The sequence below is a fragment of the Brachionichthys hirsutus genome, chromosome 12, assembly GCF_040956055.1.
Source record: "Brachionichthys hirsutus isolate HB-005 chromosome 12, CSIRO-AGI_Bhir_v1, whole genome shotgun sequence".
NCBI lineage: Eukaryota > Metazoa > Chordata > Actinopteri > Lophiiformes > Brachionichthyidae > Brachionichthys > Brachionichthys hirsutus.
In genome coordinates, this window is record NC_090908.1 from 539757 (window position 1) to 562495 (window position 22739).

General features: G+C 48.6%; 2 protein-coding genes across 2 annotated transcripts in view; both read left to right on the forward strand.

Moving 5' to 3' along the window:
• myo3b (myosin IIIB) overlaps positions 1–22739 on the forward strand; it is a 41624-nt gene that overhangs the window by 1741 nt on the left and 17144 nt on the right. The window contains 19 exon segments of the mRNA XM_068746117.1: positions 682–786; positions 1551–1650; positions 2064–2140; positions 2694–2839; positions 3959–4024; positions 6394–6549; positions 10357–10441; positions 10512–10628; positions 10878–10982; positions 11063–11146; positions 11245–11447; positions 11521–11619; positions 11707–11821; positions 11892–12018; positions 12526–12736; positions 13357–13504; positions 14183–14336; positions 16163–16251; positions 17472–17601. Coding sequence (XP_068602218.1) covers positions 682–786; positions 1551–1650; positions 2064–2140; positions 2694–2839; positions 3959–4024; positions 6394–6549; positions 10357–10441; positions 10512–10628; positions 10878–10982; positions 11063–11146; positions 11245–11447; positions 11521–11619; positions 11707–11821; positions 11892–12018; positions 12526–12736; positions 13357–13504; positions 14183–14336; positions 16163–16251; positions 17472–17601 — 2317 coding nt within the window.
• Positions 4195–6316, forward strand: LOC137902061 (Golgi-associated RAB2 interactor protein 2-like). The gene is made up of 4 exons (XM_068746112.1): positions 4195–4206; positions 5221–5274; positions 5654–5842; positions 6296–6316. Exons 1-4 carry the CDS (start codon positions 4195–4197, stop codon positions 6314–6316), a joined length of 276 nt encoding a protein of 91 aa, XP_068602213.1.

The window sequence follows — 22739 nt, forward strand, 5'->3', positions numbered from 1 at the left end:
TCGAGGACTTCAGGTATCTCGGGTCAATGGTGAGGTTACAAGGAACAGACCTAAAGAAGGTCGAGGACTTCAGGTACCTCGGGTCAATGGTGAGGTCACAAGGAACAGACCTAAAGAAGGTCGAGGACTTCAGGTATCTCGGGTCAATGGTGAGGTTACAAGGAACGGACCTAAAGAAGGTCGAGGACTTCAGGTACCTCGGGTCAATGGTGAGGTCACAAGGAACAGACCTAAAGAAGGTCGAGGACTTCAGGTACCTCGGGTCAGTGGTGAGGTTACAAGGAACAGACCTAAAGAAGGTCGAGGACTTCAGGTATCTCGGGTCAATGGTGAGGTCACAAGGAACAGACCTAAAGAAGGTCGAGGACTTCAGGTACCTCGGGTCAATGGTGAGGTCACAAGGAACAGACCTAAATAAGGTAGAGGACTTCAGGTACCTCGGGTCAGTGAAGGTTAGACGTTTTGGAGACAAGGTCAGAGAGACCAGACCTTGATGGTTTGTCCAGAGGGGAGAGGGACTATATCGGTAGGAGGATGGAGCTGCCAGGGAACAGGGCTCGTAGCAGTAGGTGTGATTCTGCAGTGCTTCCTGCGGTGTGTGTGTGGGCTAACTCCACATGGACCATCGTCTAGAGAGAGTAAAGGACAAGTCATTGGAGTCTTTCTCTGCTTCCCTTCCAGCTGTGCAATGGCGGTTCTGTCACAGAACTCATCAAAGGCCTGCTCATCCGAGGCCAGCGTCTGCAGGAGCCCGTTATCTCATACATCTTGTGCAGCGCCCTGCTGGTAAGAGCCCAGCTCAGAGAGGCTGATGTTCCGGAGGAGGTGGGATGCAAACCCAAACACAATGAGAGCCCGCTTCTGATCTGTTGTCTAAAGACAGTAATGAATGTCTCAACCTGTGAACAGCTGTGCTGGTTCTTTCATTCAGTGTGTACTTCTCAACATTTAATCAATCATATTTAAAATTGTGTTAATGACAAATGTTTAACTAGAAAAGCACTCAGAGAGCACAGACCTCCCCCAAGCAGCTCGTGGTGATCTGGATCAGCACCAGAAGGTTCTAGATTGTTCTTGGTATCTTTATACACCAACATGAAAAGTCAAAGTGAATCAGAGTTGATGTGTATTTTTGAATCCATAAATGGGTTTAATGTTAAAATGTAATATTTGTTCCCGACCTCGTTCTGGATCAGAACCAGAAGACGTGTTTCATGATGGTTCGTATCGGACCCCTTTATTTCCTCTCCTTTACGTCATCCAAAGATTTTTGGTGGCTGAATCGAATGCAGATTTTACAAGATAGAATTTTTTGAAAAGGCCTCCTTTATAAGTAAATGGGAAAACCCAGATGTATCCAGACGGGTATCCGGATCGCTCTCAGAATGTTATGGAACCAAGAAAGACAAAGACCATCTTCAGATTTTTATTCATCCAGATCCATCCAGCAGTTTTCCCGTCAACCTGCTGCCAGAAACAGAACCTCCTTGGTTGGGGGGGGGGGGGCGACTCATCAGAGCACCTTCTATTTTCTGTCTCCTAATTTAAAGGGTCTCCAGCATTTGCACAACAACCGGATTATCCATCGTGACGTCAAAGGCAACAACATCCTGCTGACAACTGAGGGCGGAGTCAAGCTGGTTGACTTCGGTAATGGTCTCTGATAGGATGTATTCCATTCGTGCATTAAACGTTGATGCTATAAATCTGTTAAAGCAAACAGAAGCGCAGGATAAAGCTGTTTGTGCGTTTATTTCACGGGCCGGAACCCAAGGCTCCTCATTTCAATGCGTGATTTGATCCTTTGCCTGTTGCCAGAGAGCTGTTATAGGAAATGACTTTGAGTCGCCCCGAGGCGTTGATGTCCTCCGTGTCACGGAGAGGAAGTGGACTCGCGCTGATCAAAAGCTGTCCTCCTTCATTTCACATGATTATGGCCCATTGCTATTGCTGCTTGGCAGGTGTTATTGATTACTTGGTCATATAAGTGATAGTTCATGCTGGAACATCCAGACTGGTAAGCATCGAGCAGCTAAATCGTGCTAATATTGTCCATCTTTCAGGCGTTTCAGCTCAGCTGACCAGCGCTCGGCTGAGGAGGAACACATCGGTCGGGACTCCGTTTTGGATGGCGCCTGAGGTCAGAGTCGACGCTGGAATAACACCGTTTTACTACACAATGAAACATCTTAAATGAGCCCAGTTATCTCTGGGGGACTCTTTGTGTATTCCCCTACACGGGTGCAGCTTTAGAGGTCACCCCAAGGTTAATAGCTGGGCGTCCTGGACCCTCGGCTCACTCCTTGCCAGAAATGAGGTGTGGTGATTGGGCTGCTCGGCAGGGACCTCGGGGGCAATTAGAATAAACCCGGCAGTAAAATGTCGTGTCAGATTTAATTATTGCGAGTGGAGAAGAGGCTCAGACTGAAAGATAATGAACTGGCGTTCCTCTCAGCGTTCACGCCGCAAATATGTCAGATTTTAGGTTGCAAGTCAGGGACGGTGTTACAAGGAGGTAAAATCCAGCTTTACGATGCTTTGAAATAGAATTCTTTTTTATTCCCTTCTTAACACTCTGCTCCTCTGAGGTGATATGAATGAAGGTCTCTGTTTTAAGGCTTTGACACGATGTCCAGGTAAAAATGGATGATGCTCCTCTCCCGAGCAGAATCTCTCGTGCATTTGTCTTTTAGGTCATCGCCTGCGAGCAGCAGTACGACTACTCGTACGACGCCCGCTGTGACGTGTGGTCGCTCGGGATCACAGCCGTCGAGCTGGCAGATGGAGACCCCCCGCTGGCTGAGATGCATCCCGTGAAGGCCCTCTTTAAGATCCCTCGGTGAGTCCACTAGAGGGCGCTCCTGCCACACAGCTGGGGGCTGCCCACACACTGAATTTAATTTAACAATAGAAAATGTCTCTTTTTTAAATCTCGGGTCGACGTTTAGAACAGTTAAACCATGAATGTCGTTTGATCCGGTTTCTGCTGCATTTTGTTTTCAGTCTTAAGAGAACCATCTGCTGAATAATCTCTTTAAATTCTTCATCATCACATTTTATTTTGGTGTTTAGCCTTAAAATGAATGCAGCAGTTCAGTCCTTGAACGTGCTCACTGCGGGGGATGGTGCATGTGTGATGCTCATTTAGGAGCTCGGCGGCTGACCTTTTGTTATCGGCACAATCAGACAATTATCTCCCCGTTAGGCGGAGAGATGCTCCTGATTGCAATTAGCATTGGTGATTAGCTTCATTCACATTGAGATGAGGCTGTCACCTCCTCCCCGTCACAATGTTATCTCCTCCCTCCACGGCAGACGAGGAATAGAGAGCTTGTGTTGTGGGAATCACGGCGTTTCATCAGCGCCGAATTCAAGCCGAGTTCCTAAATATTTACCGGAGCAAAGAGCAAGGCGCTCCGGTACCGGCACGGTGAACGCCAGTAATTGCAGAAACTGGGTTTTCTCTCTCTTCTTCTTTTGGCACTGCAGCTGTAATTTATATTTGTGCAATTTTGAGCACGCATCCTGGAACTGGATGAGTAGTTTCTGTCGCGCTCCCTTATCAAGCAGCACCGTAATCGGGGGGGGGGGGGGGGGGGGTTGTGCTTCTCACGGCAGTGTCCAATTGTTACATCACGTATTGATCATATTGTCTGATATGATTCTGAAATGATCCTCGAGGGCTAACTAAAGCAGTCGCTTCCTAAACGTCTGTGCTGAGGGGAGCTGACCTCTGACCTGACCGGCTGCTGTCAGGCTCATTCTGGATGGCCTCGCTAAATGCTGTCGACAGAGGAACAAGCAGCGCTCATGGTTTTTGGCTCCCAGTAGCAGCTGCTCGGCTGGACCCCGACCAACCCGCCCTGAGCCTGGCGCTCGCTCGCCGGCTTTCGTTTTCAGGGATCATCAACACAAAGTCATTTTAATGATCGTTTTATTTTGTGTGATTTTGTTTCAGGAATCCCCCCCCAACGTTACGACATCCAGACCAATGGTGCAGAAGCTTCAGCCACTTCATCGGCCAGTAAGTGTCCCCTCACGTTCCCCTTGTCCCCCAATGATTTAATCGTTATCCGTTGAACGTTATCTGTGGTCCAATCAGCAGCAGGAATGATTCCGACCCTCTTTCTGTCTGTCCGTTGACTTCCATTGTATAAACCTGCCTCTGTGGAACAAACGAACCCCCCCGGCGCGATGACTCGGCATGTGCTGCTCTGTGCTGAGCTAACGTCAGAGGTGGCTCGTAATGCTGCCCGGAATATACAGCCTTCATATCTTCCACGCAGAGGCGAGCGAGTCCCAACCCTCGTGGGAAAACACGGTTCTATTTTGGGGAATCATTTGTGTCTGCTTGTTTCTGTTTGTGTTGGACCATCCAGCTTGATGGTCTTTTCTGCGTCACTTGAGGTATTGATTGTTGGTCGACTTCGGGGGATCCATCTTGGATTGCAGCTCTAATCTGTGTTCATGGATTGTGTGATATCATGTCAGCAATAATCTCCCAAACAAAGACAGGCTGAGTGTGGGGGCTGGACAATGTTATCGAGCTGCGCAGGCTGTGTGTGTGTGTGTGTGTGTGTGTGTGTGTGTGTGTGTGTGTGTGCGTCTGTGTGTGTGTGTGTGCGTGTGTGTGCGTCTGTGTGTGTGTGTGTGTGTGTGTGCGTGTGTGTGCGTGTGTGTGCGTCTGTGTGTGTGTGTGTGCGTGGGTGTGTGGGTGTGTGTGTGCGTCTGTGTGTGTGTGTGTGTGTGTAAATCCATCACAAGCGTTTTCACTTCAGCAACCCGAGAGCTGAATGAGGTGACAAAGTGGGCCGGCGTTCAGCGTGTCGGCGCCCAGCCCTGCTACTAGCTGCTAGCTGCTAGCTGCTAGCTGCTAGCTCTGGTTAATGTCCTGATGCTAATGAATTCATGGAATTAACTTTCACAGCCAAACAAACTGATGAACCGGAGTTTCAGTGTCGATTAGGCGTTAGCGGCAAGGCATTAGAATGAGATTGGAGTTCTGCTATCTCGCCTCTTCTGCCTCTCTCTCTCTCTCTCTCTCTCTCTCTCTCACACACAAACCTGTACATTTATTTGACCAACTTCAATCAGAAATGTTGATTAAGTCTCATAATTTTTGTCTGAATGTGTGAAAAATCAGAACCAGGATTGCTCTCATCTTGGTGTCGCTTAACATGATTTAAATCAGCAGCTGACTGATGCTGAACGGTATCACAGGTAACGCAGGTAACGCAGGTAACGCAGGTAACGCAGGTATCACAGGTATCACAGGTAACGCAGGTAACGCAGGTATCACAGGTAACGCAGGTAACGCAGGTAACGCAGGTATCACAGGTAACGCAGGTAACGCAGGTAACGCAGGTATCACAGGTATCACAGGTATCACAGGTATCGCAGGTATCGCAGGTAACGCAGGTATCGCAGGTATCACAGGTATCGCAGGTATCGCAGGTATCACAGGTATCTCAGGTATCACAGGTATCGCAGGTAACGCAGGTATCGCAGGTATCTCTGGGTATCGCAGGTATCGCAGGTATCGCAGGTAACGCAGGTAACGCAGGTATCGCAGGTATCGCAGGTATCACAGGTATCGCAGGTATCACAGGTAACACAGGTATCAGAGGTATCGCAGGTAATGCAGGTATCGCAGGTAACGCAGGTATCGCAGGTATCGCAGGTATCGCAGGTATCGCAGGTAACGCAGGTAACGCAGGTATCGCAGGTATCGCAGGTATCACAGGTATCGCAGGTATCACAGGTATCACAGGTAACACAGGTATCAGAGGTATCGCAGGTAACGCAGGTATCGCAGGTAACGCAGGTATCGCAGGTATCGCAGGTATCGCAGGTATCGCAGGTATCGCAGGTATCGCAGGTAACGCAGGTATCACAGGTATCGCAGGTATCGCAGGTATCGCAGGTATCACAGGTATCTCAGGTATCGCAGGTATCGCAGGTAACGCAGGTATCGCAGGTATCTCTGGGTAACGCAGGTAACGCAGATATCGCAGGTATCGCAGGTATCGCAGGTATCACAGGTATCACAGGTAACACAGGTATCAGAGGTATCGCAGGTATCGCAGATAGCAGAGCTTGTTTGGACCGGTTGCCATGGTGACGCTGACCGTGTGGTACTCGGGCAGAGAGCAGCAGATTAGTGACTCAGACTTGCGTTCCCCGCTGCCGTCAGAGCTAATCCAGGTAAATCAGGGTTGTTGTTTCTCCGGCCCTGTTTGAAGTGTTGTTGTGTTTCTGTGATTTTGAGGTGTTGTTGTGTTTCTGTGATTGTGAGGTGTCTGATAAAGGATTTTGAGGTGTTGTTGTGTTTCTGTGATTGTGAGGTGTCTGATAAAGGATTTTGAGGTGTTGTTGTGTTTCTGTGATTGTGAGGTGTCTGATAAAGGATTTTGAGGCACGCCCGTCCGTCACACACCTCCTGGAGCATCCTTTCATCAAGCAGGCCCACGGCAAAGACGTGGCGCTGCGGCAGCAGCTAGCCGCTCTCATCCGGGAGCAGCAGGAGGCCGGCTGCAAAACCAGAACCAGGTAAGTCCAGTGACGCTGTGTTGCTGCAGATATTCTCTCTGTCCAGTAGGGGGCAGGCTCCCATCTCCTTAAACCCAGTCATTGTGATTAAAGAGGAGAGAGAGTGATTGTGCTGGCTAACAGAATGTTTATTGTCGGTGAGGGTTCACAGACGAGGAATGTTTCTCTGAAGTCGTGCTACATCTAACAGTAATGGCTGAGGTACAAAAACTATACAAGTACAGACACATCACAAAACGGGCCATTTGGGCCGGGGGATGCTGCAGCTGTCCTTGTGGGGGGGGCGTTCCTACGTGGGGGGGCTCAGTCCAAAGCACTTCCCTTCCCGACTGATTCACCGAACAGCGGAGTAAATAATCTGCTCCAGATCGATTCCCTTCTGAGAGTATCTGCATTCTTGGTGCTTCATATTCTGAAGACAGATTATAATACAAGCAGATTATGCTGAGTATATTTAGGAGATAGAATGTTAGAGCAGTACAAGTACAATCAAACAGTAGTATGTATTACAGTACAAGTACAGTTAAACATTAGTATGTATTACAGTACAAGTACAATCAAACATTAGTATGTATTACAGTACGGGTACAGTCAAACATTAGTATGTATTACAGTACAGGTACAATCAAACAGTAGTATGTATTACAGTACAAGTACAGTTAAACATTAGTATGTATTACAGTACAAGTACAGTAAACAGTAGTATGAATTACAGTACAGGTACAGTCAACAGTATGTATTACAGTACAAGTACAGTAAACGGTATGTATTACAGTACAAGTACAGTAAACAGTAGTATGTATTACAGTACAAGTACAGTTAAACATTAGTATGTATTACAGTACAAGTACAGTAAACAGTAGTATGTATTACAGTACAGGTACAGTCAACAGTATGTATTACAGTACAAGTACAGTAAACGGTATGTATTACAGTACAAGTACAGTAAACAGTAGTATGTATTACAGTACAAGTGCAGTTAAACATTAGTATGTATTACAGTACAAGTACAGTAAACAGTAGTATGTATTACAGTACAGGTACAGTCAACAGTATGTATTACAGTACAAGTACAGTAAACGGTAGTATGTATTACAGTATAAGTACATTAAGTATTTTATTACATGGCCGATGAGCGCTCCTCTCCCGGGTCCTCTCTGGGGTCCTCTCCCGGGTCCTCTCCCGGGTCCTCTCTCGGGTCCTCTCTGGGGTCCTCTCTTGGGTCCTCTCTTGGGTCCTCTCCCGGGTCCTCTCTGGGGTCCTCTCCCGGGTCCTCTCTCGGGTCCTCTCTGGGGTCCTCTCTGGGGTCCTCTCCCGGGTCCTCTCTCGGGTCCTCTCTCGGGTCCTCTCTTGGGTCCTCTCTGGGGTCCTCTCTCGAGTCCTCTCTGGGGTCCTCTCTGGGGTCCTCTCTCGGGTCCTCTCTGGGGTCCTCTCTCGAGTCCTCTCCCGGGTCCTCTCTGGGGTCCTCTCTCGGGTCCTCTCTGGGGTCCTCTCCCGGGTCCTCTCTGGGGTCCTCTCTGGGGTCCTCTCTCGAGTCCTCTCTTGGGTCCTCTCCCGGGTCTTCTCTGGGGTCCTCTCCCGGGTCCTCTCCCGGGTCCTCTCCCGGGTCCTCTCTGGGGTCCTCTCTCGGGTCCTCTCCCGGGTCCTCTCTCGGGTCCTCTCTTGGGTCCTCTCTGGGGTCCTCTCTCGGGTCCTCTCCCGGGTCCTCTCTCGGGTCCTCTCCCGGGTCCTCTCTCGGGTCCTCTCTTGGGTCCTCTCTGGGGTCCTCTCTCGGGTCCTCTCCCGGGTCCTCTCTCGGGTCCTCTCCCGGGTCCTCTCTCGGGTCCTCTCTCGGGTCCTCTCCCGGGTCCTCTCCCGGGTCCGCTCTCGGGTCCTCTCCCGGGTCCTCTCCCGGGTCCTCTCCCGGGTCCTCTCTCGGCAGCGCCCACAGCCCGTTGTTACCGGAGACACTCTGACTTTGGAAATGCTTAATCTTCATTCTGGAGGAGTTTGCTGAAGCTGCCCTTGACTGAGAGTCTTGAAGTTGTGCCAGCTCTGTTTACTCCTGGGCCTGATCCTAATTCCTGTCCACAGTGAAAGTGGATAATGGGATTAGGAGTTTGCAGGGCGAGAACCCGGCGCGCCCGGTTTAGTCCCTCATGCCACAGATCAGCACACAATGACTCCGATAAGAATGAAGACATGGAGAACCTGAAAGTCGCTGCCGTAGGTGGAATCGTGGGATTTATTTCAAAGCCAGCGAGCGAGAGGTAGAGAGCGGGGTGTGGCGTCCTCCAAAGGGACGAGATGAACAGTCCTCACTTCACAGGACCACAGACGGAGACACTGTCTCTACACTGCTGCATTTACACTGTATTCAGAATACAAGGCGCGTACAGAGACAGAGCGGGAAACCATTCCTGACCTGAAGCGTGGAGCCACTCATTAATGATAGAATATCATTATTAATTATAGAATATAGGCTCATCCTGTGAATTAAATATTTTGGGGCTTTTGTAGTTTTGATGCTTGAGAAGGAGCCGGGAGTTTTTATTTCGTTTCGAGGGTGTGGCTGGTATTTCTCTTCCTTGCCAACAAATCCCAAAATCCGACATTTCCACTGAAGATATAAATCTCTCGGATGTAAATGTCTATGAAGTAAATTAAAGAAGTAAAACCATGTAAATCATGTATTTAGTGGTACATCCTGTCCCGCTGTGAGACGACGGTGACAGACGAACCTACAGGGAATGAAACTCACGATCTGCTGCATCAGAGAGGCTGCCGACCGTTGGGCGAGAACGTCAACGAGAACGTCAACGAGAACGTCAACGTCAACGAGAACGAGAACGTCAACGTCAACGAGAAGGTCAACAAGAACGAGAACGAGAACGTCAACGTCAACGAGAACGAGAACGTCAACGAGAACGAGAACGTCAACGAGAACGTCAACGAGAACGTCAACGAGAACGAGAACGTCAACGAGAAGGTCAACAAGAACGTCAACGAGAACGTCAACGTCAACGAGAACGAGAACGTCAACGTCAACGAGAAGGTCAACAAGAACGAGAACGTGAACGTTAACGAGAACGTGAACGTTAACGAGAACGAGAACGTCAACGAGAACGTCAACGTCAACGAGAACGAGAACGTCAACGTCAACGTCAACAAGAACGAGAACGTTAACGAGAACGTCAACGAGAAGGTCAACAAGAACTAGAACGTCAACGAGAACGAGAACGAGAACGAGAACGAGAACGAGAACGTCAACGTCAACGAGAACGAGAACGAGAACGAGGACGTCGACGTTGACGTTGACGAGAATGTCAATGAGAACGAGAACGTCAACGTGAACGAAGCAGAAGGGCTCCGAGCCCAACAGCCGCGTTTATCACATTAAAGCCTGATCCAGATTTGATCTCGTTTAGGTCAATCTTGAAATAATTAATATTAAATATGGCAGAAATGCTGCTTAATAAAAAAATACATCAGACAAAATACCTAAAATTGCAAATTGTTAATGGATTTCGACTAAATAAAATGGATCAGGCTGGAATGATTTCACCCCGAACAGATCATGTGTGCTGGCAGCAGGCTTTGTTGTCCCCCCCTCCCCCCCTTTAGCGTCTCCCGAGGCCTTCCACAGCTGCCAGCTCACTGGGTTATGACCTCTGCCTGCAGGGACTCACTGTAGAGCGATCCCACGATGGGCTAATGGGAGCCGTGTCCCCTGGGAGAGCTTGAGGGGCTTCACATTAACCCCCGACGGTCAGCTGATCCCCCCCTGCAGCTTTCTAACAGCATTATCATGTCCTTGGCCTCCAACAGGCACGAGCGGATCAATACTCGTAAAACCCTCATAATTGGGAGGTGTCCCGACGACGATCTGGTGAACCTGGAGTTCTTGGATGAGGTGAGATTTACCGTGTTTCTCGCAGCATGCATGGATCAGCCCAAAGGTGCAAGCCTCCTCTTTTCTGCAGGAGACCATAATAAGCCGTCTCCAGAAAAGGTATGACGAGCTGCAGGTGTACACGTACGTCGGCGACATCCTCATCGCCCTCAATCCTTTCCAGAACCTCAGCATCTACTCCCCCCAGGTTGGTGCTGGACCAGCCACTCAGGTGTTCATAATGGGAAAGACTTTTGGTGATTGATTCATGATGGCTAATAATTTTTTTCTGGAGATCCTGTATCCAATGACCAATGTCTCCTTAAGACTTTCCCACCAGTCTTTGAATCTGATAACAAACGTCAGCTTCACTGACACTAAAATGGTTCAAAACCTCCAAAAGATATTCAAATACAAAATGTGTAAGGCTATAAAGTGTCTGGGTTCACCCTCCCAGTTCTCTCGGCTGTACCACGGAGCGAAGCGGAGCGACCACCCTCCACACATCTTTGCTACCGCAGACGCCGCCTACAGGAACATGGTGACGTTCTGCAAGGACCAGGTTCTGTGGAGGGAAATCATTTCTCGTTTAAACGGAGGAAACGCTTCTAGAAACCAACGATTTGTTTCCCTGTGATTTAGTGCATCATCATCAGTGGAGAGAGCGGTGCAGGGAAGACGGAGAGCGCTCACCTCATTGTTCAGCATCTTACATTTTTGGGAAAGGTACGGTAGCAATGTGGATATCTACTATTGATATATTAGTGCTAAATATGTGACTGACTCTAAGGCGGTTTTAAGAAGCAACGCTTTGCTGCTCTCAGGCGAATAATCGGACGCTGCGTGAGAAGATCTTGCAGGTGAACCCCCTCGTGGAGGCGTTTGGAAACGCATGCACGGCCATCAACGACAACTCCAGCCGCTTCGGAAAATACCTGGAGATGAAGTTCACGTCCACGGGAGCCGTGATCGGGGCCAAGATCTCCGAGTACCTGCTGGAGAAGTCCCGGGTCATCAAACATGCTGCGTATGTGCTGGTCACACTTCATGGCTTCTCTTTCTCATATTGCTGTCTGATCAATTTGGGGGTTTATTTTCAGTGGGGAGAAAAACTTCCACATATTTTATTACATATATGCTGGACTTTACCACCAGAACAAGCTGAATGCTTACCGGCTGCCAGACAGGACTCCGCCCAGGTCAGCGCAGCCGCGGCTTAGAGCGCCTCACTTCCCTTTCCTCTCCGATCGCGTCCTCAGATTCAGTGTGTGTTCCTGCGTCTGCAGGTACGTAGACAGTCAGCGGCGGGAAGTGATGCAAGACATCGTTTCCAGCAAACTGTACAAGGAGCAGTTTGAAGCCATCCAGGAGTGTTTCAGGAATATCGGCTTCAGCGAGGAGGTCCGGTGACGCCCGAGTGTCTGGCCACAGATCAGCTGCTGTGATGTTTACATCACCCTTCTGTGTCCAGGAGGTCAACTCTGTCTACAGAATTCTCTCCGCCATATTGAACACGGGAAGTATTGAATTTGCTTCCATCACATCGCAGCACCAGACGGATAAGAGTGAAGTGCCCAACTCGGAGGCCTTGGAGAACGGTGAGCCACGCCCATCAGCGTTTACCAAACGAGTGGAGAGGAGGTTTGCTTTCTTTGTTTGTTGTTTCGCTTCGTGTTACTTAGTCGTCCTTGTTTCATTTGGATTCATCTCACAAAAAGTTACATTCTTCTTTAACTTGATTCTTTTCTAGAGAAATGTTTTCATAGGTCTCTGTGTTGTGTAATCATTTTGTTACATTTAATGGTTGTTATTTTGTTAGCTGTATTGTTTGTATTTGTCACAACAATATCTGTGTCTCCATCCAGAGACACGGAGTGTCCTCCGTTTGCCGGGTTTGAGGACCTCGTATGTCAGAGTGGTTTAACAAGGCTGTCCCGCATCACAGCTGCTTTAAATGCGTTGTTGGCCAGTGACGGCGGGGTGTGGATAGACAATCCCTTTAATAACTGAGAAGCGAGCTAAAGAATAAACTGCATTCTGTTGTCCAGAAAAAAGAGGACAAGGTCTGAAAGCTCAGAAGAACTTTTGATTCATTCTCTCCTCAGCTGCATCTCTCCTCAGCATCGGCCCCGAGGAGCTCCAGGAGGCCCTGACCTCCCAGTGCGTGGTCACCAGGGGCGAGACCATCATCCGCACCAACACTGTGGACAAGGCGGCCGACGTTCGGGACGCCATGTCCAAGGCCTTGTATGGACGCCTCTTCAGCTGGATAGTCAACCGCATCAACTCCCTGCTGCAGCCCGACATGAACGTGTGGTGAGCGTCTGATCCGCATCCGAGCAGACGGCCGCTCCCTTCTCGGACCGTTGTGCAGAGATCCGGTGACCTTTCTGGGCGTCTGTAGCGGTGGATGCAAACGCACAGGAGAATATCAATGGGCATGCAGCAGACAAGCAAATGGAGAGTCAAAAACGTTGTCATAAATTTTTGATATGGAGTTGCGTGCAGAGAAAATAATTTTCAGATGATTAAAAAGACTTCAGAGAGACTGCAGAGAGTCTGTCCATTGATCCAACGAATCCCTTCATCAATATGAGCATGGACTGTCTACGAGCCGTCCTTTAGAGACGTATTTAATAACCCAGCAGCACAGGGTAAAGGTGACCTCTGCATGCAGTGGCTCACGACGCTACGGCTAGCGTAGCGGCTCCCAGCTCCGGATGTGAGCCGCGCGGCTTTAGCGCTAATGCTGCAGGAACTCAAGGTTAAATCAATAAAAGCCTTTCTGGAGCTCGTTCTCATCAGACTGTCACATTTGAATTTGGGTTGAATTCAGATTGTGATTAAAGTTTCATCAGCTGATGTGGCTGTTGGGGATTCGCTCGCTCCGTTGGATCGGAGAGTAACTTTGTTTGTCCCCTTTTCCTCTTTTGAAGTGCCGCAGAGAGCGGCAAGAATGTTGGAATCCTGGACATCTTTGGATTTGAAAACTTCAAGAAGAACTCTTTTGAACAATTGTGCATCAATATCGCCAATGAGCAGATCCAGTTTTACTTCAACCAGCACATATTTGCCCTGGAACAAGTGAGTTGGACACACAGTGAGACATGAAGAGTCACCGTCATGGATCTGGAATCAATGAATCCACAAACGATCGATCGTTAGTAGTAACATCTGTTTGGGAATGCATCCCGTTACTCCCTTTAATATTGATTGTGTGTTTACGGGTTCGGGGGTGTGTTTAGTGCCACCAAACGACTCCTGATTGATCCATGAAGATGTTTATTCTGACATTCAAGAAGGAAATGAAGCCGTTTTAATCAGGATTTTGTCACAATGCATTTTTGGCTGTGTGAGAAGAAAACACAGAAATGTACACAAACAATATCATTTATTGAGACGGGATTACAGACGTAACCCCCCCCCCCCCCCCGGTGAAGGGCCAGACTGATCATCCATGAATCAAACATGAGCGTGGTTTAGAGTCGATGGTTCCACGTTGTTAGTAAAATATGTATTTAAAACAGCATTTGATCTGAGATTAAACAATAATATCTTGGTCTTGGTTATTTGCAAAGGCAAATCAATTCTGAATAAGTAAGCGTTTATATTTGCTACATCTGCTGCTGTGTTTTATGCATTCAGTGAGACACACACACACACACACACACACACACCAATCATACGTCACCCAGACTGTTTAATTGGGTCATTTATAGAAATCGTTAACGAGATTATGCTACATCCACGGCTCGTGATTAGATGGAGTACCAGAGCGAGGGGGTGGACGCCAGCCTGGTGGACTACGAGGACAACCGGCCCATCCTGGACATGTTTCTGCAGAAGCCGATGGGTCTGCTGTCCCTCATGGACGAGGAGAGTCGCTTTCCTCAGGCCACCGACCAGACCTTAGTGGGTGAGAAGAAGAAGAAATCAGTCACTACTTCAAAAAGCAGCTGCAGTTCCTCTGAAAGCAGCTGCAGTTCCTCTAAAAGCAGCTGCAGTTCCTCTAAAAGCAGCTGCAGTTCCTCTAAAAGCAGCTGCAGTTCTGCTAAAAGCAGCTGCAGTTCCTCTGAAAGCAGCTGCAGTTCCTCTGAAAGCAGCTGCAGTTCCTCTGAAAGCAGCTGCAGTTCTGCTAAAAGCAGCTGCAGTTCCTCTGAAAGCAGCTGCAGTTCCTCTAAAAGCAGCTGCAGTTCTGCTAAAAGCAGCTGCAGTTCCTCTGAAAGCAGCTGCAGTTCCTCTGAAAGCAGCTGCAGTTCTGCTAAAAGCAGCTGCAGTTCCTCTGAAAGCAGCTGCAGTTCCTTTAAAAGCAGCTGCAGTTCCTCTAAAAGCAGCTGCAGTTCCTCTGAAAGCAGCTGCAGTTCCTCTGAAAGCAGCTGCAGTTCCTCTGAAAGCAGCTGCAGTTCTGCTAAAAGCAGCTGCAGTTCCTCTGAAAGCAGCTGCAGTTCCTCTAAAAGCAGCTGCAGTTCTGCTAAAAGCAGCTGCAGTTCCTCTGAAAGCAGCTGCAGTTCCTCTAAAAGCAGCTGCAGTTCCTCTGAAAGCAGCTGCAGTTCCTCTAAAAGCAGCTGCAGTTCCTCTAAAAGCAGCTGCAGTTCCTCTAAAAGCAGCTGCAGTTCTGCTAAAAGCAGCTGCAGTTCTGCTAAAAGCAGCTGCAGTTCCTCTGAAAGCAGCTGCAGTTCCTCTGAAAGCAGCTGCAGTTCTGCTAAAAGCAGCTGCAGTTCCTCTGAAAGCAGCTGCAGTTCCTCTAAAAGCAGCTGCAGTTCTGCTAAAAGCAGCTGCAGTTCCTCTGAAAGCAGCTGCAGTTCCTCTGAAAGCAGCTGCAGTTCTGCTAAAAGCAGCTGCAGTTCCTCTGAAAGCAGCTGCAGTTCTGCTAAAAGCAGCTGCAGTTCCTCTGAAAGCAGCTGCAGTTCCTCTGAAAGCAGCTGCAGTTCCTCTAAAAGCAGCTGCAGTTCCTTTAAAAGCAGCTGCAGTTCCTCTAAAAGCAGCTGCAGTTCCTCTGAAAGCAGCTGCAGTTCCTCTGAAAGCAGCTGCAGTTCCGCTAAAAGCAGCTGCAGTTCCTCTGAAAGCAGCTGCAGTTCCGCTAAAAGCAGCTGCAGTTCTGCTAAAAGCAGCTGCAGTTCCTCCGAAAGCAGCTGCAGTTTCTCTGAAAGCAGCTGCAGTTCCTCTGAAAGCAGCTGCAGTTCCTCTGAAAGCAGCTGCAGTTCCTCTGAAAGCAGCTGCAGTTCCTCTAAAAGCAGCTGCAGTTCCTCTGAAAGCAGCTGCAGTTCCTCTAAAAGCAGCTGCAGTTCCGCTAAAAGCAGCTGCGGTTCCTCTGAAAGCAGCTGCAGTTCTGCTAGAAGCAGCTGCAGTTCCTCTGAAAGCAGCTGCGGTTCCTCTGAAAGCAGCTGCAGTTCCGCTAAAAGCAGCTGCAGTTCTGCTAAAAGCAGCTGCAGTTCCTCTAAAAGCAGCTGCAGTTTCTCTGAAAGCAGCTGCGGTTCCTCTAAAAGCAGCTGCAGTTCTGCTAAAAGCAGCTGCAGTTCCTCTGAAAGCAGCTGCAGTTCCGCTAAAAGCAGCTGCAGTTCCTCTAAAAGCAGCTGCAGTTCCGCTAAAAGCAGCTGCAGTTCCTCTGAAAGCAGCTGCAGTTCCTCTAAAAGCAGCTGCAGTTCCTCTAAAAGCAGCTGCAGTTCCTCTGAAAGCAGCTGCAGTTCCTCTAAAAGCAGCTGCAGTTCCTCTAAAAGAATCTTTCTCTTCTCATCCTTGCAGATAAATTTCAGGACAATTTGCGGTGCAAGTACTTTTGGATACCAAAACGTGTGGAGCTCTGTTTTGGGATTCAGCATTACGCAGGAAAGGTACGAGTTGAGTTTGCTGTGTTCTCCCACCCAAGGGGTCCTAATGGTGACCCCAGAGTGTGTGATAACGAGGAATAGTGGGGGGGCTATGCCTCACAGACGGGGGGGCTATGCCTCCTATAACTCCACATGTACTGTGTTTGTCAGTTTGACCCCCACCTTTGTGGTTTGGGTATGAGGGGGGGTTCGTGTCGTCACCGGTGTTTTTGAAAAGCCCGTCACGAATGCCTCTGATTGGGTAACCTACATTAAAAAGATTAACTCTCCATGAATCCAAGCAAACGCTGATTCAAATATTATATCAGTCCTTGGAAGTCTCGTTTGTGAGCAGTTTGTTCTGCAGCTTAACAACATATGTAGTGCAGCAGCACGGTGGCGCAGCGGTAGCGCTGTTGCCTCACAGCAAGAAGATCAACGCTTTCTTCCCGTGTCTGCATGGGTTCTCTCCGGGTTCTCTCTGGGTTCTCTCCGGGTTCTCTCTGGGTTCTCTCTGGGTTCTCTCCGGGTTCTCTCCGGGTTATCTCTGGGTTCTCTCTGGGTTCTCTCCGGGTTATCTCTGGGTTCTCTCTGGGTTATCTCTGGGTTATCTCTGGGTTCTCTCTGGGTTCTCTCCGGGTTATCTCCGGGTTATCTCTGGGTTCTCTCCGGGTTCTCTCCGGGTTATCTCTGGGTTATCTCTGGGTTCTCTCCGGGTTATCTCTGGGTTCTCTCTGGGTTCTCTCTGGGTTCTCTCTGGGTTCTCTTCAGGTTATCTCTGGGTTCTCTCCGGGTTATCTCTGGGTTCTCTCTGGGTTCTCTCTGGGTTCTCTCCGGGTTCTCTCCGGGTTCTCTCTGGGTTCTCTCTGGGTTCTCTCTGGGTTCTCTCCGGGTTCTCTCTGGGTTATCTCTGGTTTATCTCCGGGTTCTCTCCGGGTTCTCTCTGGGTTCTCTCTGGGTTATCTCTGGGTTCTCTCTGGGTTCTCTCTGGGTTCTCTCCGGGTTCTCTCCGGGTTCTCTCTGGGTTCTCTCCGGGTTCTCTCCGGGTTCTCTCTGGGTTCTCTCCGGGTTCTCTCTGGGTTCTCTCTGGGTTATCTCTGGTTTATCTCCGGGTTCTCTCCGGGTTCTCTCCGGGTTCTCCATCTGTGTGCGTCCCTGCGACGATGAACTGGTTCAGAATGTAGTGCAGCAGTAAGCCGGGACAACATGGCAGCGGTTCTAGACGGTTCTGCTCTACTCAACAGGTGCTGTACAACGTGAATGGGTTTCTAGAGAAGAACAGAGATACTCTTCCTGCAGACATCGTTGTAGTTCTGAGAACATCAGAGAACAAACTGCTGCAACAGCTGTTTTCCAGTCCCTTAACTAAAACAGGTATGCTATGACGCGCACACACACACACACACACACACACAGAATATCCCAGCCACTTCCAGGATCATTACTTCACCTCTAACGACAATGGAAATGAAACTTTTCTTTGAGACAAACTAACAATGAGTGAATTGCTCGGTGCATTGTGCCGGTCTCTGCTGCTTCCGTGCTCAGGTAAGGGTTTCTGAGAGACGTGGCTCCAGGCATCCCGGGCCGGGGCCCCTTCCTTTCAAGCCTCTGTGTGCCGCTCGGATAAATCTGCAGCCCCCATTATCTCTTGAGAGGCTCAGCTCTTTGCACGGCACTCTGTTTTTATTTTCACTAAGCTGTCCCTCTTGGTTTCTCATTGCTGAATGCTTTCTACAGATTGTGGGTGCAGCGGGATATTTTTATGATAAGGTTTCTAAATACCCAGGGGATGAAGAAATACTATTTAGGGAACACAAAAGCAACTCTTCCCACCTCTTTTCTATTGGTTAAATGAAGGTCTTTAGCCGGAGCTGCGGCCTCCTGGTCACCTGATTTAGCTGGAATGCTAATAGATGTGTTGAATTATCAGGTTCCCACTTCCTACTTAATTTCAACTAAGCTACATCATGCGATTCGCTTCCTTTTTAGGGACCTGTAAATGTTCGCTTTCAGTCCCGGTGGCATTAAATGGAGCTTCAAATGACAAAAGGCACCTTAGCCGAGGCTCCGGTAGGAATCTGTCTGATGTTTCTGTAAACTTCAATTGCATGTTGTGCACAAGGGAGCCCTCAGCCGCTTCCGTTCGCCGTTTAACAGCTTCAGAGAGGCCCCGCTATAAAACCGGAGGTGCTGATGGATCCTATCATGTTTACTGCCATGGTGTCAGTTGGGTCTAAAAGCTTCTTTATTTCCTCCTCGTTCCCGGCTCGTTGCCTGTCTCCCCGCTCGGACTGATGGATCGGACTGATGGATCGGACTGATGGATCGGACTGATGGATCAGACTGATGGATCAGACTGATGGATCAGACTGATGGATCAGGCTAATGTGACGATTTGTTGGAGGAGTAAACGGTTCCTGCGTTGTCCGGTGTGAGCCGGTCTGATGTAAAAGGCCGTACCAAAGAATGCAGGATTTCAGTACGACCTTCTCTTATTTCTTTGGAGTTGGAGGTCCAATTTTCTCATTGCAGTTTCAAACACTACCGATCATCTCATTTGATAAACGCTCTGCTCCAGCTTATCATTTTGGAAAAGATGGTGAGCAGTTTCCAGGGAGATACAGCAGAGCATAAGAAAACTATAAATCTATTCCTTAGGGTAAAACTTTGTGGGGGATTGAATTAGCATTTTATTTTACATTATATATTTCCTGTTATCTGTGAAATTAGCATTATCTGTGGGGATCTAATAGAAATCTGTTTTAAACCAGGGTGGTTTCACGCGCTTTCGCCCTCACACAGTGTCACCACTAGAGGGCGCTGTGAAAGCCTCCCAGCCTGTCACTGTGATGGCAGTAAAATATTAGACCTGGGATGCTAAACTACACACGACTAATGTTGGTGCTGCTGCTGCGGCAGTACAGGAACAATTTCGAATGTCTGATACGCGTTTGTGTTTTCATTTGATGACGGAGGAAACACGGAGGCCCTCACAAAATGAAAGGCCACTCGAGCGCAGCGGAATGGGGGTCCTCGAGGGCTCGGACATGTGCTGATGTTTTGTCAGAGGAAATGGGATATATTTGCAGGGACAACTTCATCAGAGGCCGGGCCTTTCCCAGATCGGGGGGATCAGTGTTTGGATTGGCTATGGTTTAACGTCTTTGAGACGGGGTGAGACGTTGAAACCAGCGTAGAGTTATTCCGTGTTCGATGCTGATGAACAGTTTCTTATGGTTTAACGTCTTTGAGACGGGGTGAGATGTTGAAAGCAGCGTAGAGTTATTCCGTGTTCGATGCTGATGAACAGTTTCTTATGGTTTAACGTCTTTGAGACGGGGTGAGATGTTGAAACCAGCGTAGAGTTATTTCGTGTTTGATGCTGATGAACAGTTTCTTATGGTTTAACGTCTTTGAGACGGGGTGAGACGTTGAAACCAGCGTAGAGTTATTCCGTGTTTGATGCTGATGAACAGTTTCTTATGGTTTAACGTCTTTGAGACGGGGTGAGACGTTGAAACCAGCGTAGAGTTATTCCGTGTTCGATGCTGATGAACAGTTTCTTATGGTTTAACGTCTTTGAGACGGGGTGAGACGTTGAAACCAGCGTAGAGTTATTCCGTGTTTGATGCTGATGAACAGTTTCTTATGGTTTAACGTCTTTGAGACGGGGTGAGATGTTGAAACCAGCGTAGAGTTATTCCGTGTTTGATGTTGATGAACAGTTTCTTATGGTTTAACGTCTTTGAGACGGGGTGGGATGTTGAAAGCAGCGTAGAGTTATTCCGTGTTTGATGCTGATGAACAGTTTCTTATGGTTTTACGTCTTTGAGACGGGGTGAGATGTTGAAACCAGCGTAGAGTTATTCCGTGTTTGATGCTGATGAACAGTTTCTTATGGTTTAACGTCTTTGAGACGGGGTGAGACGTTGAAACCAGCGTAGAGTTATTCCGTGTTCGATGCTGATGAACAGTTTCTTATGGTTTTACGTCTTTGAGACGGGGTGAGATGTTGAAAGCAGCGTAGAGTTATTCCGTGTTTGATGCTGATGAACAGTTTCTTATGGTTTTACGTCTTTGAGACGGGGTGAGATGTTGAAAGCAGCGTAGAGTTATTCCGTGTTTGATGCTGATGAACAGTTTCTTATGGTTTAACGTCTTTGAGACGGGGTGAGACGTTGAAACCAGCGTAGAGTTATTCCGTGTTCGATGCTGATGAACAGTTTCTTATGGTTTTACGTCTTTGAGACGGGGTGAGATGTTGAAAGCAGCGTAGAGTTATTCCGTGTTTGATGCTGATGAACAGTTTCTTATGGTTTTACGTCTTTGAGACGGGGTGAGATGTTGAAAGCAGCGTAGAGTTATTCCGTGTTCGATGCTGATGAACAGTTTCTTATGGTTTTACGTCTTTGAGACGGGGTGAGATGTTGAAAGCAGCGTAGAGTTATTCCGTGTTCGATGCTGATGAACAGTTTCTTATGGTTTTACGTCTTTGAGACGGGGTGAGATGTTGAAAGCAGCGTAGAGTTATTCCGTGTTTGATGCTGATGAACAGTTTCTTATGGTTTTACGTCTTTGAGACGGGGTGAGATGTTGAAAGCAGCGTAGAGTTATTCCGTGTTTGATGCTGATGAACAGTTTCTTATGGTTTTACGTCTTTGAGACGGGGTGAGATGTTGGAACCAGCGTAGAGTTATTCCGTGTTTGATGCTGATGAACAGTTTCTTATGGTTTTACGTCTTTGAGACGGGGTGAGATGTTGAAAGCAGCGTAGAGTTATTCCGTGTTCGATGCTGATGAACAGCTGAAGCTCCCGCCTGTCGGGAGACGACAGGCTTTTCCCAGCCATGTGACACGCTTGGCTCTTTGTTCTCCCCCCAGTACGAGCCTTTCTCATCCCATTGGGCAGACACCGGCTTTTCTCCGCAGACTGGAGTAGACGCTGGCTCAAGTAATACTTTTGTGAAAATTCACCCTTGATCGTGGTATTGGAGAATGTTTTGAGTCAGCAGTGGGATTCTTAATGCCCCCCCCCCCCCGCATCAATAGGAAGGAGCCAAGGACTCTGAAGTCACAAGGTGCAACATCCTTTGATAAATGCAACACTGTGTTGTGTCACTAAAAGCCAATTACACCATGCATTTGAGGATTGATCTGCTCTGACAGTAACGGATGGCATTTAAATCAAGCCCCCAAGAGCCATCTCTAGGCATAAACTGCACTGGTTATGCAGGGTGGGGGGTTCTGGGGGGTTCCGCGTGCTTTAATCTCATTTGCTTGGTTGCTGAGTTGAGTTTCTCCACCGCCTGTTTTGAGGACGCGAGCGGTGGAGAAATCCTCCGAGCCGCTGCTCACTCAGCTCGGGAAGCCGCTCCCTCGCACCGCTTTGATTGTCGGCTGTGTTGACAGCTCGATCTGCAGCTTCTGAAGTACAAGGCGCACACTGGGGCTCATAAAAGCATGTGGGGAGGTGTCGTATTGAACGCAGGATTGCTTTTTAATCCCAAGCACAGTGACTATTCTTGTCAATAGAACCCAATACAACTGCCAGCTTGAGCTTTTTTTTTCCTGCAGGATTCTTGCTGGGCTTAATTTTCAAAGTGAACACACAGATGCCAGGCAAGGATTTTTCTTTTCCCCGACACACACACACACACACACACACATACACACACACCCCGACTCCCCATTTACTCCCCCTCCTGTCCTGGAAGTCCGTGCCAAGATCAACTGGCGTGAAGCTGAGACGATCGGTGGGATGCCCCTCCACCGCCTGCTTCTCGAGCCTGGATGACCTCTATCGCCCCCTGGATGACCTCTATCGCCCCCTGGATGACCTCTATCGCCCCCTCTATAACTTCTGTTACGATGCTTGTGATTTAAAACTCTTCTCTTCTCTGTGTTGTAATGAGATTGTAAAGTAAGACGTGTTTCCAACTCTTCCCTTTTCTTGCTCATTTCTTTTTCAATAATTATAATCGCATCATTAGACGGGATCCCAACTGTATCCAAATGAGGTCTTCTTTCAGGCTGGACATCACAGGTGTTCCCTTGGTTTCATGTCTCGGGGGGGGGGGGGGGGGGGGGGACATCTTTGAGGATGCTGATTATTAGCCCATGTTCTAATCAGGAGGTTATATGAAACCCGCCAGAAGAATGAATTAATACGAACCACCAAGGAATACGTGAAGAAAGCAGTGAGTGTCCATTTCCCAGGCTTAGGTACGACTTCTCTCATCATGGCGCGGCCCCTTCATCTCCCCTCGATGGTGTCATGGAAGTGAGAGGCGTGAAAGCGCAGTGACACTCCTCGAGCCCGTTCCACTCGCAGCCGCTAATTCATCATGACAAATGTGCTCGGATGATCTGGCCCAGCAGCGCTAATGGGGAGACGAGAGCGCGCTCGTCATTTGCACAGGACCTGCTCTCCAATTATTCCAGCCAGCTTTACTCTGGGCTAATTGGAGCGAGGCCCTCCCTGCCTGCGTGCTCGTAATGTGCACGACACA

Bases quoted from the DNA above. Each gene is read 5' to 3' on its own strand.
- LOC137902061 (XM_068746112.1), top strand. The intron at 5,275-5,653 runs GTAACGCAGGTA...CAGGTATCGCAG, and splicing joins AGGTATCACAGGTATCACAG to GTAACGCAGGTATCGCAGGT. The intron at 5,843-6,295 runs GTATCGCAGGTA...TGTGATTGTGAG, and splicing joins AGGTATCGCAGGTATCGCAG to GTGTCTGATAAAGGATTTTG.